This window comes from Pteropus medius, unplaced genomic scaffold, assembly GCF_902729225.1.
Source record: "Pteropus medius unplaced genomic scaffold, Ma_sr-lr_union100, whole genome shotgun sequence".
In the NCBI taxonomy this organism is placed as follows: domain Eukaryota; kingdom Metazoa; phylum Chordata; class Mammalia; order Chiroptera; family Pteropodidae; genus Pteropus; species Pteropus medius.
The window spans coordinates 47,114,188-47,132,271 of NW_024349800.1; the positions used below are offsets into that span (position 1 = coordinate 47,114,188).

Here is an 18,084-nt window from a genome sequence, read left to right on the forward strand (position 1 = left end):
AGAAATATTGAAAGCAGCCAGAGAAAAATGATACATTACATAAAGGGAAGCAACAATATGTATGATGGCTAACTTTTAATCAAAAACAATGGAAACCATAAAACAGACCTTTAAAGTATGGAAAGAAAAAAAATATCATTCCAGAAATGTTATAGCCAGCAACACTATCATTCAAAAATGAAGGCAAAATAAGGAAAATTTCAATTAAGTGAAAACGATTCAGCTATAGAAGCCCTCGCTAAAGCTAAATGAAGTTCTTCAGGCTGAAGGGAAAAGACACTAGATGGAAACTCTAATATACAAGAAGAATAAAGAACACTAAAAAGGGAAAATATTTAAATAAGAGACTATACTTTTTCTTCTAATTTCTTTAAAAGACACAACTATTTAAAGCAAAAAGTTATAACTGCATTATGAAGTTAATTATGTAAGTAGGCAGCACAAAGGATATAAGAATAAATGCACTACACTGTTACAAGTTCTTATATTTTACATGATTTTGTAAAAACTCTAAGTGGACTGTGATACATTAAAGATACATTAATCCCTAAACAACAACTGAAAAAAATTTATATATATGAAATTTTCTTTCAAAAATGGAGGAGAGAACACCGCACACAACTTGCTTTATGAAGCCAGCAAAACTCTGATACCAAAGTTTGGGCAGTTTGACCTTGAAACTTCATGTTTGCCTACTCATCCAATAAATATAACACTTACCTTGTTCTAGGTATTTCAACAACCTGTATCTTTGGCTCCTCTAGCAAAAAATAAGTCTTTCTATGACTATTTCTTGCCAACTTTCTTCTTCCACTGTGAGGAAATCATCACATTACTGAGACATATTTTATCGCTAGTTATCAGTTTCTCAGATATTTTTTTCTCAAGTCAGGCGTCCCTGGCTTGAAAGAACTCCAAACCTTCTTTTGAAATAATCGAGAGGTACCGGTGAACTTCTGTTAAGATTCCATGTGACCCTGACCAATCTTTGAAAGTTTTCCTATCACCTAAGGCTCTAATGGCAGCAGACAATCAAGGTTTAATCTCAGCTGTGATTAAATAATTAGCTTCTGTGTATGACCTTGGACAAATTATTTAACTTCTCAAAGCTTATATTTCCTCTCCTGTAAAATTGAGATAATGGTGGCACTTGAAATGAAACTATCTTCCTAAAGCACTTAACACAATATCTCCCACATAGTGGTCAAAAGCTATGTTCATCATTATTCTTGAGTTTACTTTGATTTTTCCTTTTAACAAAACCTTCTAATTCTTCTAATACCTGAATTAAATATCCAACCATACCACCATTATTTATTACCTACCAGTATGCTGTCCCTTTCTTTGTGCATATAAAGTAGACAGGTTTAGTGCAAACAGAAAAGAGAGAAGAGGAAGGAGTGACGGAGGTAGAGGGCTGCTTTTAGTTTAACAGTATCACATTTCATAACAAATATATCTGGATGAAAATTTAAAACCAAATTAACCTTGTAAACAGAGAATAAATGCAATTTATAAAGTTATTCATCACAAGGTTCCTTTTTAAATATGAAAAGAAGGGTGTACTATATATGATTTATTAAAATTCAATTTACAGGAAACAAGAAATATCTACTCCATCAAGGTAGGTACACCCACCACTGTCTCTGAAAATATTTCTCAATCAATCTCCACTTGAGGGCTCTATTTCGTTAGCGTGATACTCTCCTCTCTACAAACATAATAATGGCAGTCTGTTTGCGGAGAAATACAATTCAATTCAAAAGAAACAGGTAAAAGAACATTTTTCAACAACTGAAGGAAGAAGTTTCCTGTCTGGTTTTCCCTTTAAGGAATTATATTCATTATCTCCACTATAAAAGGCCAATAAACCAAGTATCACTAAGTTCTAGGTGATGCTCAGGAAAGAAGGAACAGAATACTCTCAAGATATACAACCTAGTCAAGGTAAAGGCAGGTGCATACATATCGCTCCATTTTTAGAGAAGGATGAAAGCTTCCTCGGTCCCAGACAAGGCAGGAGTCTGGACTGGAATCCTACAGCAAGTCCCCAGCTCAAGATGAGAGGGAAGTGTGCTCAGAGGAGCATGAACCGACCTGGCAGAGAATATCTGGCTGTTCTAAGAATCTGCTACACATTTTATATGTATACATAATACCTTACAGATGTTGTGAACCTAGCCCACAGCTGGGCAATCACTTTAATCCTAAATTCTATGATCACTTGGAAGAATTAAATTGATAACATCAATATCACAAGTTTAAAAAATAGTTTGCTATCTAAAATTAATTATGCCATTGTTATGTAAAATAAATGGAAATGCAAAATAAAATTAATGATGCAAAAATACTTTAACTGTATTTGTGTATTTTACTATATGTAAAGCATACCTCAATGAAGGAAAATAAGAAAATTCATGAAAACATGAAAGAAATTCAATTTCTATATATCTCTTAATTAGATATTTAACTTCAAGGATATGAATTATTTTTATTTCTCTCTAGTTTTTATATTTCCCCCTTTAAATTCTAAATGCACTTCTTATATATAACACAAAGGACTTAAATCTAACATTTGACTAAATCTGACACTAAAAAGGAAAAATCAATAGGTTGAGCCAATTTAGTCCAGACAGTCTCCTCTTCTGGTGTGTAACTTACCACAGGAAGTGTGAGCCAGGTTGCCACGAGGCGGTTGTTGATCCAGCGATACCAAGATGGGTTTACAAACATCAAAGGTAAAAAGGGACCCAGCATGAAAATGCTTCCAAAAAAGCTTCCCCAAAACAGAGTGAGTATAAAGTAAATCCCTTTCCATGACACCATGATTCTGAAAGATATAAAAGGATATATTTTGTTACTATATGTATAACTAACTGCCCATATTCAATTTCAGAATGATGCATATAATAATTTTTAACTATAGGGCTACAGAAAAGGATCTGATAAAGGATATAAGAGCTTGAATACCGTAGAAACCCTCTTACATGTCCTACAGGTCTAACAAGTTGTCAGTACATTAGAAATTGATACTTTCAAAAGAGTATGTATAATGTCTGACCTCCAAAAATAAAGCTGCCTCGTTTACGAACCCTTGTTTTTTATCTGTTTATTAGTATTAACATAAACCTGTACATTTACTTTTCCAGGATGTAAAAATCTTAAAATATTCCAAATAAGTTTCTAAGTACAGAATTCTCAACACCTACTTCCTTTTATACCCTCTCAAAATTCCTGCAATGCTGCTACTCTATTTGAAAACTCTGTAACTACCTTCTCCTATACTGTTTGTTTCTAACTAGCCATTAGCTTGACCTGCTTAGACACCCCTAAACTCCCTGATGAGCAGCCCTTAACAATGTATTCATATATAATTGCGCTCCCTGTCTGCCCACCACCACCCCACCTCCCTCTTAAAGGATCAGGCAGGGTTCTTCCTCACTTACTACACCATTTCATATCTGATGTGATTATAAGAAAAAAAAAATCTAGTTAAAGGAGCTTAGATACAATCTAATAAAATGATTTCATTTTACAGTGATGAAGCTGAGGACCAAAGAGTTAAGATGACTTTCCTAACTCTACATAATCAGTAGAATAATCAGTAGTTAGTAGCATCGACTCCTTTCTGCCTTCTGCTTCTTCCTGCAAAGGGGATGGGAATTCAGTCAACTTTCAAACATGTATTTATATACAGACTTAAACAGATATAAAGAGTATCACGTGAATATACTAGGATTACTCAGACTTAAACAGATATAAAGGGTATCACATGAATATACTAGACCAAGCCTAATCTAACACTATTTTCTATTCTACTCCTTGTTTCTTCCCTTACCTCTCAATCATTTGCTCAATGAGTCAATAAAAATACAAAGAGTCTCCTACTGTGTGCCAGGCACTGTGTTAGTCATTTGGGGATACAACAGTGAAGACAGTGACGATGACAGACATATCAAGCTCTCACAAACCTAATGGTCTCTCCGTCCCCTTATGAACTCCTCCCTGGCCCTGCATTTAACTGAGCCCCATTCTATATCGTCTTTCAAGTCTCAAGGGTTTACAAGACGAACTTGGTTAAGAATTATGGTAGCTACACACTCATTTAGAGTGGCTGAAATTTATTTTAAAAACTGGCAATATCAAGTGCTGGCAAGCACGCATAGCAATCAGAACTCAAATGCATTGCTTGGGGGGTATAAGAAATGGTATGGTCACTCTGGGAAACAGTCTGGGCAGTTTCTCAAAATGTTAACTGTACATTTACCCAGCAATCCCACTACTGAATATCCAGGACAAATGAAAACTTATGTTGACACAAAAACCTGTACATAAGTGTTTATAACATCATTATTCACAATTATCCAAAACTGGAAACAACCCAAATGCTGATCAGGGGGTAAATGGATTAACAAACTGTATATCCAAAGAATGAAATACTACTCAGCACTAAAGATGAACTACTGATACATGCAGTATCTTGGGTTTATCTCGAATGCATTATGCTGAGTGAAGGAAGTCCAACTCAAAACGTATTTCTTTTTTACTGTATGATTTCATTTATATGACATTCAGGAAAAGGCAAAACTAGAAAAGGGGGAAACAGATCAGTGTTGCCAAAGGTTGGGGGTGAGGAGAGGGTGTGATATGAAGGGGCAGCACAAGGAAAGCGGGGGGGCGGGGCAGGGAAGCGTTGAGGAAACTTCTGTTTCCTAATGGCAATGACAGTTATAAGACTATGCAGTTGTTGAAACTCACAAAACATGCCTTAAAAAGTTATTTTTTTACTGTATGTAGATTAAAATATAAATTTAAAAAACATGCAATGTGAGCTTTTTAGAATATGCTAGGCACTATTTCGTGTATCTTATGTGTGAACTTGTTTACACTCCCAACAACCCACAGTAATGTACTTTCATTACCCCACCTTTTATAGATAAGGATAATGAGGCACGAGGTGGTTAAATAACATGCTCAAGATTAAGAAAGCTAGTAAACAGCAGCGCCGGGATCTGAATCCAAGTAATTTGGTGTCAGAGTCCATGCTCAGTCCAAGATGCCACACTATGCTTATTTTTCAAGAACTAGATTACTTCTGTAATTAAACACACACTTTAAAAACAATTAGTCTCTAAGATTAAAATGTCACAATTCTAAACAGAACTTTTAATACCTCATACAAAAATTATTCCAAATTTTAGAAGTTCACAGGAACTAAGTGAAGGAACCTAAAGCCTTTCTTACCTTAACATCCCCTAGCACAACGTACAGCACATAAAACCTGGGGCAGGCCATGGATGAGGATCCCCAGCTTCTGCTGGGGGAAAGTCTGGTTATATAACTGGTAAATTAAACAAACATCTCATCTTTTAAAATCCTGTAAAATAAAGGCCCCATCACAGATAATCACAAACACTGCAATTTAATATTTTTGTGCATTCTTTATATAATACTGATGACATTCTCAAAAAAAAGCCTGTGATAAAGGAATAATCACAATTTTAAAATGGAGTATCCATTTTATTGCCACAAACAGTTACAGAACACAAAATTATTGATCATCTTGAAAAGCTATACTTCAGTATAACCCAAGAACTAATTTTTCCCATAAGACCACTTCCCTAAGATGAGTTAATAAGATCTCTTACCTCACTTACTTCCGAGCTCATAATGTGATTCTGATTCTGACACTCGCCAAAGCTATCTAACCAGCTATGGTTCAGATGATTGCAATATCAAATAGACAAAATAGAGTACAGGAACCAAAGCATAGCCCACCTGGACTTCTTACTCAGTTGCATACTTTATTCCTAGAGTACGACAATGTAGGAGGATGCTCTCGGACAAGGATTAATGAGATATCCAGTGGGGAAACCTATAGTTCCTTAAGAAAGATACATATTTTTACTTCATAAAATCTTAGTTATTTTATTAACACAATTCTAATATTAACTAGTATTGTTCTCATAGTCTAATACCGAAGCTACGTATGCTAATAAATTATTGCAATTCAATGTGATACATGCTATAACAGAGGTATAATTGAGGTATGCAACAGGTGTTAAAGGTAGAGCAAAGTAAGGCCAGATGAACTGTGCTAAAAGAGACTAATGAAGACATTAGACTCTTGGAGAATGAGAGTTTGAGGGAGAGGAGAGATTATTCCAGGCAGTAACACAAAACATGCAGAGTCACAGAAATCTGAAACAGCATGGCTAAAGCAGAGAACTGTAGCTCATATTAATGAGGGATAGGGTACACACTGGGGAGTTGTAAGAAATCACAAGGGTACATGTCCTAGGGACAAAGTGCACACACCCAGCCCAAGATAGCCACACTAAAGGTGTGATACCTTTAGCATGCCACCATGGGTAAAAAAAAAAAAAAAAAACAAAGGCAGATGATTCATGTTTCAGGATGTTAAAAATGATATGGTATATATAAGCATGGACTCGATCAGTATACAGGTTAGTTTGATTAAGAGCCTTAAGAACAAAGGGCTCTCTACCCTCTAAAACATACAATACATGGGACATGTGGCAAAAATCCCAGCATTGATAGATGCTGGTATCAGAGGTCTATGAGCCAGGAGCATGTATCCAGCTCCACCACTTAACATGACCTCATCACATAACCTAGACTTTTACGCGTGAGGAAGTTGGGGAAAAAAACACTCTCAAAGGTCTACCTTTTTGCACCTAGTATTTGCCAGGCACTTTATGGGAGGCTCTTGATATTTAGATATTTAACACCTACATATTCAACTATGCATGAACAAACCAAAGGTCCCTGAGGTAAGTAATCTGTAATTTTACTAAAACTCAAAGCTGAAATTTGAATACTGCAAGGCTGATGTCAAAAACCAAATCATTAGGTAGAAACATCTGGCCAACTGTCCTGTACCCTAATCTCCAAAGGCCTTTATTCTGTTGTACATACTTCACTCACATGCACTCATGGGGGAAGTGGTTATGCCATAGTGGAACTGTATATCTGAGGTTTTAAAAAGATCCCACCAATATCTGCAGTACCGGCAGATGCTCTGACTGTGGTGAGCCCTTGACTCTGGTCTTCCAGGGCTAATTTATGTATAAACTTGCCCACTATCTTCCCCAGAAAAGGATCCGGTCAACTCTCTGGGAAGCTGAGGTCAGACTATCACAAAGACTCTATACCTCCACGAGTCTTCATCTAATAGTGGCGGTGGTAGACAGGTTATGCTTCTCAAGTTTTCAAAAAAAAAATTATAAATATATTGTTTAGGAATACATACATCCATGGTAAAACTTTAAAGAAAAATACTGCATAACATAAAAGAATAATAGTTGTCATGGTGGGGAGACACAGGAGGCTCCTAGGGTCCTGACAATATTCTATTTCCTAAGGATGGTAGCTACTTTTGTTTTCACCAACAATGACTTTTAAAACAGCGAGACTTAGACATTTTTGCTCATCTGCACGCATACCATATATGATACACTGTTCTAATCATATGATATATTAGCAACAACAACAATGTTTTTAGTGATTACTATCTTTGGTGGCAACAGGGAAGAAACAGAACTTTCACTTTTTAATTCGTGTGCTTTTGTTACTCTATTTTTTATTTAAAAACACATTACAATTAAAAATATCTTAATTATAAAAATTTTAAGAACACAATAAATCCAGGCTAGGATTATCTTTCTTTGTTATAATCCCTAATCAAATACTCTACCAGAAAAAAAAAAATCCTTGGGAATCAGTTAAGATAAATGAAAAAAGTTCATAATTTTTCCAAGACTACTCCAAAATAAACAACATGTTGACCTTGAGTCAAAGGACAAAGTGAAATACATAAAATGAAAGCATGAAAACCAATGTCAACTATTGCATATATATGCACATGTAATAATTATTGCAAAATGATCACTTAATAATGAAAACAAAAATATTTTACCACATAGCTAAACCATTGCCTGATTATTGAGATTACAATGTGAAAGAATTTAACTGTGTTCATTATTTAAATAATTTAAACCAAATGCTCTTTATGCACTACTCTTGTAAGCGAGAGGAATACCTTCACACCCAGACACAATCACACTGATCTAGTTTTTTCACAAACTTAAGTGAAATATTTATGAGCTAATTAATTTCTTTCAAACTCACCAACACGTTTCCAAACCCCTCAGTGCATGTTTATACACATGACCTGATTCCATGAACGCTGCTGCGTTGGGGGAATTTGGTAATATAAACACATCTGTCTCCCCTGATGAAATGGTATGCTTCTTCATTCCCCAATGAGAACTAAATTTGTTTTCCTTTCAATTCTCAAAACACAGTGGCTCATAGCTAAATTTAAAATTCAATTCCAGAAGCAAAGATTATGGTTATTATTATCTTTCTCTTCTTACAATCTTTTATTTTTATTCTTATTGGCATTATCACATGTCTTTTATTTAATCATTTGGAATTCTTTTAGAAAGCAGACCATTAATTTAAAATAAATTCAAAAGAATGTCACCTGTAGTGATTTTATTCATCTTTACTTGTTTCACTAACTTTTTTAAAAGGTCTCCTAAAGCACAGTGTCAGGAAATCACTAAAAAATTTTATTTTAATATGCTGAAGACAAAAAGATATACTCCTTTAATAAGTAAATCAAAAGAAACAAACAAAAATAAGCCAAAAAGACAGAACTTGAAACACCTTTCCATATCAATCAAGGATTCATAAGGCAGGCAGGGAAAGCTGAAAGGATAATGCATACAGGTTGCTCTGGCACCTTCACCTGTTTGGGAAAATGACACAAACAGTAAAAGGAAAAGGACACACTAGACAGTTTCACACTTCCTGAAGCAGCACAAGAGAATAATTTCCCAAAACACAAAAAGAAGGTACAAGGTAAGCAGGCATTTAAAGTAACAGAGCACTTAGACAAAATGAAAACACGGTTTACCAATTTTGATAAAACAACAGTACAGTTAAAGAGCAGAAAGGGGTCAAATCTCAAATCTACCCAAAATGAAGAACTTTCAACAATCAACAGGATTTCAGAAAACAAGTCTGTTAACCCTGCCCCCCATGGGGGGAGGGGAGTCCAGTCTGAGAGTTCTTAGAACTGTATAAGGACATCTCTAGGGTTATATAAAAATGACACTACTTCTCTTTTGAAGTTAAATGAGAGAAGAAATTATCTGTATGGTCATAATTCTCTAAACTCTGATGCAATTCTTTTACTTAAAATGTATTCAAAAGTTAACACAGAGAAGAGAGTATGTACTGTGTGATTCTATTTATCTATAGTTCAAATAATCGATAATGTTAGAAGAACGGTTACCCCGGGAGGTATGAAGCAGGGGCAGTGACTGGAAGGAGCACCGGGGGCTTCAAGGGCTTTGTAATGCTGTTTGATTTGGGTGACAGTTACACATGGTATATTTACTTTATAAAAATTCACTGAAATGTATACTGTGATTTATTCATCTTTCTGTATGTATATTTCGACAATATTTACAAAAAATTTGTATCTATCTAATAATTTAAACTGACACATTATAAGTAATCCAATTCAATATATGCAGTTTACAGGAAGAAAAATGGTCAATAAATAAAATGGAATGTTCAACCTCATTATTTTCAAGGAAATGGAAATTAAATCACCATTTTTCCTTACAGATTGGCAAAAATGTCCGTTTTGTCTTTGATATTCTAAAAATCATTTGTTGGTGTTTCTGTCACAGCTGGAGGCAGTATAAATTTTAGAGGGCAAACTGATAAGTAGCTATTATAATACTGAATACGCCTACCGTAAAGAATTGCTTCTCATGTCTACCCTAGAGAAATACTCAACTGCAAGTATAAAGATGTTTCATTGCAGCACTATCTGTAACAACAACAACAAAAAAAAACCAGAAACGTAAATGTCCATTAATGGGGGAAGGGCTAAATAAACCATGGTATATTCAACATCATAAAACACTATGCAACAGCTAGAAAGAATGAGGTCAAGCTATATTTTCTAAAATAAACAGCTCTCTGGGACACGATGGTAAGTGAAAAAGAATATACCATTTTCGTAAAGAGGGAACCATATCCCCCAGTAAGAAAACCCTATGCTATATGGTTCATACAGATAAATATAAAAACATACGGTGAGCACACAATATATATATATGCCTTACTGTCAAATTGTACACCTGAAACTTACTAGATTTTGTTAATCAATGTCACCATAATAAAAAAAAAATGTAAAAACAAAATCTGTGTAGAAGGTTGCACACCGATGTTACTATGGCTGCCTCTATGGAAGAGGTTGTGACTAAGGATAGTGGTCAAAGAGGAACAGACCTTTCTGCAATGTTTTAAAAAGAGAACAGTTTTTCCATTTGATAATTATATAGTAAAAGGAAATAAAGAAAAGACAAAAGGAGGGAGAAAAGGCGGAAGGAAAAAAGAAGCAGCTTAAGCATAGCCAAAATAAATCGACTTGTTGGTAATGCTAGCTATACCTATTTTTCCATGATCTCATGATCAAAGTTAAAATGATTAAATATTGAGGTACAAATAACCCATACTTTATGGCCAAACTACTGTTCACCGTATTTTACAAAGTACATTTTTACAAATTAAAACCCACTGAAAACATAAATCGAGATAGGAATGATAAAGTCTCCTAGGTAAACTAAAATACACTTGCACCCCAAGGATCCTTCGCCTATAAAAGAGGTCACTCAAAGCCATTATTCAATTTACTTTAGAGCATTTATTTCCGTTAACTTGAAGTTTAAATTCGTGTTTTGATTTTCCCTTTAGGGGCAGAGCTACCCAGTAAAATGTATAATTAAAGAATGGAATGATGGAGGTATACAGACTGTCAGAAAGCAAACGAGTTTACTGAAACTCTTCCTATACGTAAAATATGAGCCCAAGAATACATATAGTCTCATAGAATAAATAAAGTTCTAGCAAAAAAAAAAAGTTATTTAAAAAGTTAGTGTTACATTAGCAAAAACAGAATGTTCATTTCTGACTATACCTATGTCTAGTTAAAAGCATACTCTTAAAGAGAAAAAGGAAAAAGTTAAAGTATCTGTCTAAATTTACCAAATTATTTCGATCATTTCATTTCAACAGAGAATAACTACCAATGAGAGTCATTCCACAGTCATTAAAACTCAATTTTTGCATTACTAAACACTAACCATCTTCAGGCAAGGTACTGCAAAAAAATAGTCTTTACCTTCCTAGGGTACGTCATCTAGGTAGAGAAAGAACGAATTTGAAAAGAAAGGAGGGACAGATAAAAGTAATACAAGGAAGAATACATTAAATGACAAATTCATGAAAAATCCATATATATAACCATCAGTTTGTAGAATCTTATAAGTCCAGAGCTAGAATTAAGATCACGGAGCTTTAAACATGTCGGTTTCACAGATGATTCTCTCATTATACCAATGAAGAAAGTGGGGAGCAGGAAAGTTAAGGGACCTAACTTGTGCTCATAAGTAGCAAAGCCAGTGGTGAGGCAGCTGAGCCCTCCCATCTCTTACTAGCTCAGTGTTCTTTCCATTAGAAAGGGACCATAGATGGCTAAGGCAATAACTAAAACATTCAGAGGAATTAAGATGCAAAAGAGAAAGACAAAGAGGCCGATCTCTTGACGTTATTCTTTACGGTGCACACTGTACAGTGATTGGTTAGTCATAAGGAAGTTTTTCCAAAGTCTCAGGATTTCTGTTTGGTTTTGTTTCTTCTAAATTGCTTCTAACAATATGAATTATTAACAGCAAGCATTTTTTAAATGAAAATGTCACCAATTTTTTTCTGTGTAAATGGTAAGCATACGTACTATATTTCAACTATTTCCTGTTATTACACAAGGTTTCCCTATAAGAAACCACATACACCCACACTAAGTGGAACACTACTATATGAAACCATTTCAAAAAGACAGGTTAGTGTAACTCTATTACATCTCTTAGCTTCTATTCAAGACTACTTTCCTTGTTCAAATTATTTATTACAGTCCTCCAAATGTTAAATATAGAGTACCATATAACCCAGCAATTCCACTCTTATATATACCTAAGTTAAATGAAAATATATGTCCACACAAAAATATTGCTATGTTCATAGCAGTACAATTCATAATAGTCAAAAAGTGGAAATGGCCCAAATATCCTTCATTTGATAAATGAATAAACAAAAGTGGTACAGCCATCTCAGTGGGTATCATTCAACCAAAAACGGAATGAAGTACTTGACATGTGCTATAAAATAAATGGACTTTGAAAACATTATGTTAAGTGAAAGAAATTGTCACAGAAGTCTATATGTATGATTTTATTTAAATGAAATGTCCAGAATAGACAAATCTGTAGAGACAGAAAGTAGGTTAGTGTTTCTCCCCTGCTAGAGGCAGGTGGAATAGGTGTGACTGCTAATGAGTATGAAGTTTGGGAGTGAAAAAAAAAAATGTTCTAAAGTTAGAGAGTGGTGATGGCTGCGGAACTCTGTAAACAGTCTAAAAACCATTGCCTTGTACACTTTAAATGGGTGAATTATACGATATGCGAATTATAGCTCAAAACAAAAAAATGTTAATTAGCTGACAGATTACCAAGACATGAATAATTCTAACCAACTCTACCCTAGTAGTTATGAACACTGAAGGAAGAGAAATTATAAGGATAACTACCACCTCAGAAATTAGAAATAAGAGTATATACAAGTAAAGCCAGAGGAAAAAAGGGAGACCAAAAACTAGACAGTGAAATCAATGAAGAGAAAAAAGACTAGACAGGAATACATCAAAATGTTACCAATGGCTGTCTCTGCGTTGTGAAAGTTTTTTCTTCAAATAGTGTATAAAAAGCATTATTTTACATAATTAAAAAAATCCCAACAACATTCATGTCATAGGGAAAAATCAGGAGCCAGGATTCCTTACATTAAGGGACTGAATGAAAGTCTGTCACTAATATATCACTGAGGGTGGAATAAACCACTAACGAGAAGTATAAAATGTGAATTATACAATATGAAGACACTGGCACAATGTTTTTCATATATAAAAGAGCTGATAGTCTGACATCAATAATTTTTTTTCCTAATACAAATTACTGGTACTCAATGGAAGGTATAAAATACCATTTCGGGGGGGCACCTAACAAGTTATTTGACTGGACAAGGAACAAAATGTTTCTCTTCCTGTTTCGTACTAAAATTCATCAAAACAACACAAACTGATCACATTTATAAATCCTATAGTTGTCATTACCTTTAATAAGACATGAAAACACCATTATTTTGTTAAATAAAGTTGACTATCATTCATAGTATTTTTTCTTTTCATAGATACAAGCAAAATGAAAAAATATATATATTTAAATCAGTTTCCTTTCTATCATGTCTATTCTTCACACAGCAAAGGGTAGTTTACTCATAGATGATTTATGGAATGTATTTATGGGTTAATAAACCCACTAAAACTGTAAGCTAATTTATGTATATACGTATGTATGTATGTATGTATGTATGTATGTATGTGTGTGTGTGTGTGTGTGTCTGCAGAGAGGGTCCCTAACTCTTATCAGAAAGGTATGTAACTCAAAGAAAGTTTAGACATTACTGCTTTAGAGAAACAACTGAACGGCAGCCTAAAATGGTCTTCTGTTGTAAAGGAATTCTAGAAATGTTCTTAACTCTCAAGAAACTATGCTGTGTAATTTTCATTTATGAAACACATTTATCAAGTATCTGAGCAATGAGGTAGAACCAAGGATAAATCATATATAGTCACTATTCTAGAAAAAATTTTAAGATAGGAAGTCAAAAAATCCACAAAGTATTATAAGCAAAGGTAGAAATACCATCATAATATACTTTATTTGTATTTATTTGTACTAGGCTTTGTTTTTAAATATTTGAGATGTCTTTATTATTTAATACCTCATACTATAAATGGAATAAAGTAATATTTTTATTCCAAGTATTTCAGATTGAATTTCGTTAACACTGTCATTCTACAGCACAGAATTCTGGGTGAACACTACGAATGTATAAAACATTTTTTCTGACTTATTCTGAAAGATAATGACTGGGTTTTGGTTCATGTGTAAATGTATATTTTGCACAAACAATAACAGGGTTGATATCTGGAACATCTGCTTAGTTACTGAAACATTACTTCTAAAATCTTCTTCCCCTAGACTTGTAAAAATCAAAATACAAGGGGAGAATGACCCTAGAACTCTCCCCATGTGTTCTAAAGTGTTTCATGTAGCATGTTCTTACCATTAACAAATAAAAACAAAGGTGGAGAAATTAATAAGAATGCCAATAAAAATATTTCATTTGGTAACAAAAGTTTGTGAAGACTTTAGAATGGCAACTGATATTTATAGGATTTTAAAAGTTATTTATAGAACTTACAAATTAAATACTCGGATGAACAAAAGGAGGTAGTTTTCAAAACAGCATAATGCATAAAATATGATAAAAGCCATCTCTAAAACTTTATTATAATAATAGAAAGTCAGTTGAAAGGGGCTTTGGAGATTATTTAGTCCAATGGTTTGCAAACCTTTTTGGCCAAACCCTTCATTCGAAAACTCTCACCAAGAAGTCTGATATGTAAAACAAGAGCAGAACAGCCCTGATTCAGAAATGTCCTTCCCAACCAGGCCTGACTCCTCACCTTGAACAGGACCTCTCCTCCCTAAGGGACATTAAAGAACATCATTCGGAACCGGCGGCCCAGGCAAACCCTTCATATCCCAGATGATGTAATGGAGATCCAGATTCACTTGTCCTTACTGCTAAGAGAATTCCATATCTAGACTGCCTGGTAGTTTGTTTATGCCTCAGATGATCAGACTCACATAATATTTTAGATAGAAGGGGCCTTAGGGCAGCCTAGGACATCTTTCAGTCTGGTCTCTCACCTACTCTGCCTCTTTTTTCAGAGACTGTTAAAAGACATGGAAGAAAGAGAAATACTGTATAAAGTACTTTACGTAAAATATTCCTAATCTCACAACCCTAAGAAATGAGTAGAAGTATACCCATTTCACAAATGAAGAAAGCTAGCTCTGAAACATTCAAACATGCCCAGACTCCATAACTGGTAAGGTAGCAGAGCTAGGACTTAAACCTGCATCTCTTTAGCTCCAAAGCTTCTGTTCCTTCCAATAAACCACATTACTTTTGAGTAGCAGAAATGCCAGACTACAAAGGGAAAGGGAGAAATCCATGTTCCAGGGAAAGAAAAATACCAAAATAGTATCAAAGAGATAAGCACCGAACAACATGAGCACCCTAAGTTAGCAGAGCTGAAATGGGGTTATAAAGAGTATGGCTGCCAACGCATTAAGAAAAAGAAGAAACAAAGTAACCATAAGACCAACAAAACAAATCCTGGTTTAAATTAATTATGCATAGCTGCTGAATGGAAAGAAAGTTTCATAAACACATATTCAGGAAATCAACATGAGAAAAATAATTGCTGTACTTAAGCAAAAGCATTGTCCAAAAAAAAAAAAAAAAAAAAATTACAAAGTCAAAAGGCTGCCACAAAAGAGTAAATCACTCTTCTTAAAACAAAAATATTTACAAAAAAATAAAATATTTTTCAGATGTTTAACAAAACACCACAAAAGTATTAATTCTCAATGCAAAGCCCATCATTGAAATAAGCAAAATCCCGGTTCTTCTAAAACATCAGTACCCTTGATTACCCAATGAAAGCAAAAACCAACTTGGACTGGTGCTGGGGTTGCTTCACATTGTGTTCTACTTCAAGCTCCACGAGAAACACCAGAATATCAGAGGGTTGAGACTGAAGGGTAAATACAACACATCTCCCATGGTGTCAATTTTACTGTATTTTTAAAATAATACTTTTACCTTCAACACAAGGACATAAAATAGATTATAAAATTCTCATGGAACCTACAATCTAGCAGGGGAGTGAAATACTCAAATAAGTAAACAGTAGTACTATACTAAAGCCTGTGAAAGCATATAAGAAAGGCTGTATGCACTCCTAGGAAGGCCAGACGAGTCTTCCCTAAGTAAAGCAGTGGAGCTAAAATAGAAAAATTGTGTTTTGGTTTTGACTTTTTGCGTGTTTACTGGGAAATGGAGCTAGTAGACGGGGGAGGCAGGGAGAACAGGCTGAGACAGAAGCAGGGGAGAGGACAATATGTGTGCCATCCCATGTCTCCAAGGCAGTTAGGCGTTTGTTGGGTTCAAGGAATGAAATATGATTCAGATTAGAGTTCACATGATAATAACACCTATGTATATAATAACACAAATATGTATGGTGTCAGTGGGGTACTAGACTTACTGAAGTGATCACTTCATAAGTTATATAAATGTCTAATCACTATGTTGTACGCTTGAAACTAGTATAATATTGTATATCAACTAATTAAAAATAAATTTAAAATAAGTTAATAATAATAATATACCAACTGCAGAGTATTAAAATAGTACCATATTCTCTTTATTATCTTGGAGAGGGAGAATGCTAGGCTTTTAGTTAACATGACTCTATTGAATTTGCATACCACACAGTACAGTATACCACTTTTTACTATCATTTGACCTTGTGGCAACCTGTGAGAAAGAAAAGGTAGGAATGTTACAGTTAAGAAGTGAGTTTGTGCCCAAGGTAAAAAGCCAGAAAATGGGAGCTCTGGAGGCAGCTCTGAACCTACAGGATGTCTTCCAGAGTTATTATAAATGTCTACACATCTACCGCCTACACGCTGTCCAGAAGATCCCAAGAAACTTCATTAACTAAGCGGGAGGCTGCTCTGTGCCAGGGGCAGGGCAAAGGGTTAAAGATACAACGTGCTATCATCACACCAGAGTTTCCCTTAGCCAACAAATTAATTCAGGAAGAGTAACCCCATATGTTATCTGTATCTCCACAGCAAGCAACAAGTCAAGAACAATACCCAGTTACCCATCTCATTTAAAAACGAAAAATGTTTTCAAATCATTTTTTTAAAAAACCATGAAGCAAATAAGTTTTGTACTGCTGCTTTTGTGACTGACTGCTGCTTATATAACACCCCTGGATTCATCACCCATTGGGGCCATTCTTCTCTTATGAAGGGGAGCTTCAGGAATACTAACAACAGCAGCATGGCAGATCACAAAGCCGGGGCTCTCTGTTCAAGCTCTGCTGTCAACCGCACTTGTTAATTCTGAGAAGGTAATACCAAGCCTCATTGTCCAACACCCCCTTCTGCTGCCCTTTCACCCCCACCCCTTACTTTGTTTACCTATGAAATGAGAAAACTGGGTCTAGATCATGGTTATCCACAGAACAGTACTCCTCTGAGCACGTTAGAAATCCGTTGAGTTGTTCTTTGTTTCTTTGTTGTCTTCTAGTATAGTCATACCTCGTATTTTATTTTCCTTTTGTTTTTCCTTTATATTACAGTTAGGTAATTATATTGATTTATTTTAATTATGTGGGTAAAATTTTTCATTAACTATGAATGTCATTTCAGGACACTAAAGAGAGTATTACAAAACACGTATTATGAAAAGAGGGCCTTGGGTTACACAGAATCAAGAATTAATTAACCAGAAGATCTCAAAGGTTCTTTCAAGTCCTACAATTTACTGATTCTATTAATATTTTGAACACTGATAATGATAAGACAGAGTACATGATGATTTGTGGGCAAGAACAAAAAGTTTCAAATCTGCTCCTGCACTTCATTAAATAAATTTGTAGAAAAGCAATTCTGTCCCATCCCTTAGGATGTTATCAGAACACAGTGTACTTTAAGAAAAAGATTAAAATGTAAAAAAAAAAAAAAAAATCGCTATTATAATAGGAGCTTAGGAATTCAAGTTCAAAAGGATGCCCTGGGGTTGGCGAAGATTCAGCTCATACGACCCAATCGCTGATTTCAAAAAATCACATTTTATGAAATGAGCACAATATGAAATGAATCCTGAAATATTACGACAAAGTTAAATAGATTTGGTTTATTCCTCTCCACCCAAAAAACAGAGAAACTGATGACACATTTCAAATGGCATTTATCAAAAATTATTACCACAGAA

The 18,084-nt window shown here is 34.6% G+C and overlaps 1 protein-coding gene across 6 annotated transcripts in view; it reads right to left on the reverse strand.

Annotated features, from left to right (window-relative positions):
* LCLAT1 (lysocardiolipin acyltransferase 1) overlaps positions 1-18,084 on the reverse strand; it is a 149,527-nt gene that overhangs the window by 99,392 nt on the left and 32,051 nt on the right. For all 6 annotated transcript variants that reach the window (XM_039887478.1, XM_039887479.1, XM_039887481.1 and 3 more), the window contains one exon: positions 2,662-2,830. In XM_039887478.1, coding sequence (XP_039743412.1) covers positions 2,662-2,826 — 165 coding nt within the window. In that variant the 5' untranslated portion in view covers positions 2,827-2,830. Of the gene's footprint in view, positions 1-2,661; positions 2,831-18,084 lie in introns of those variants that run through there.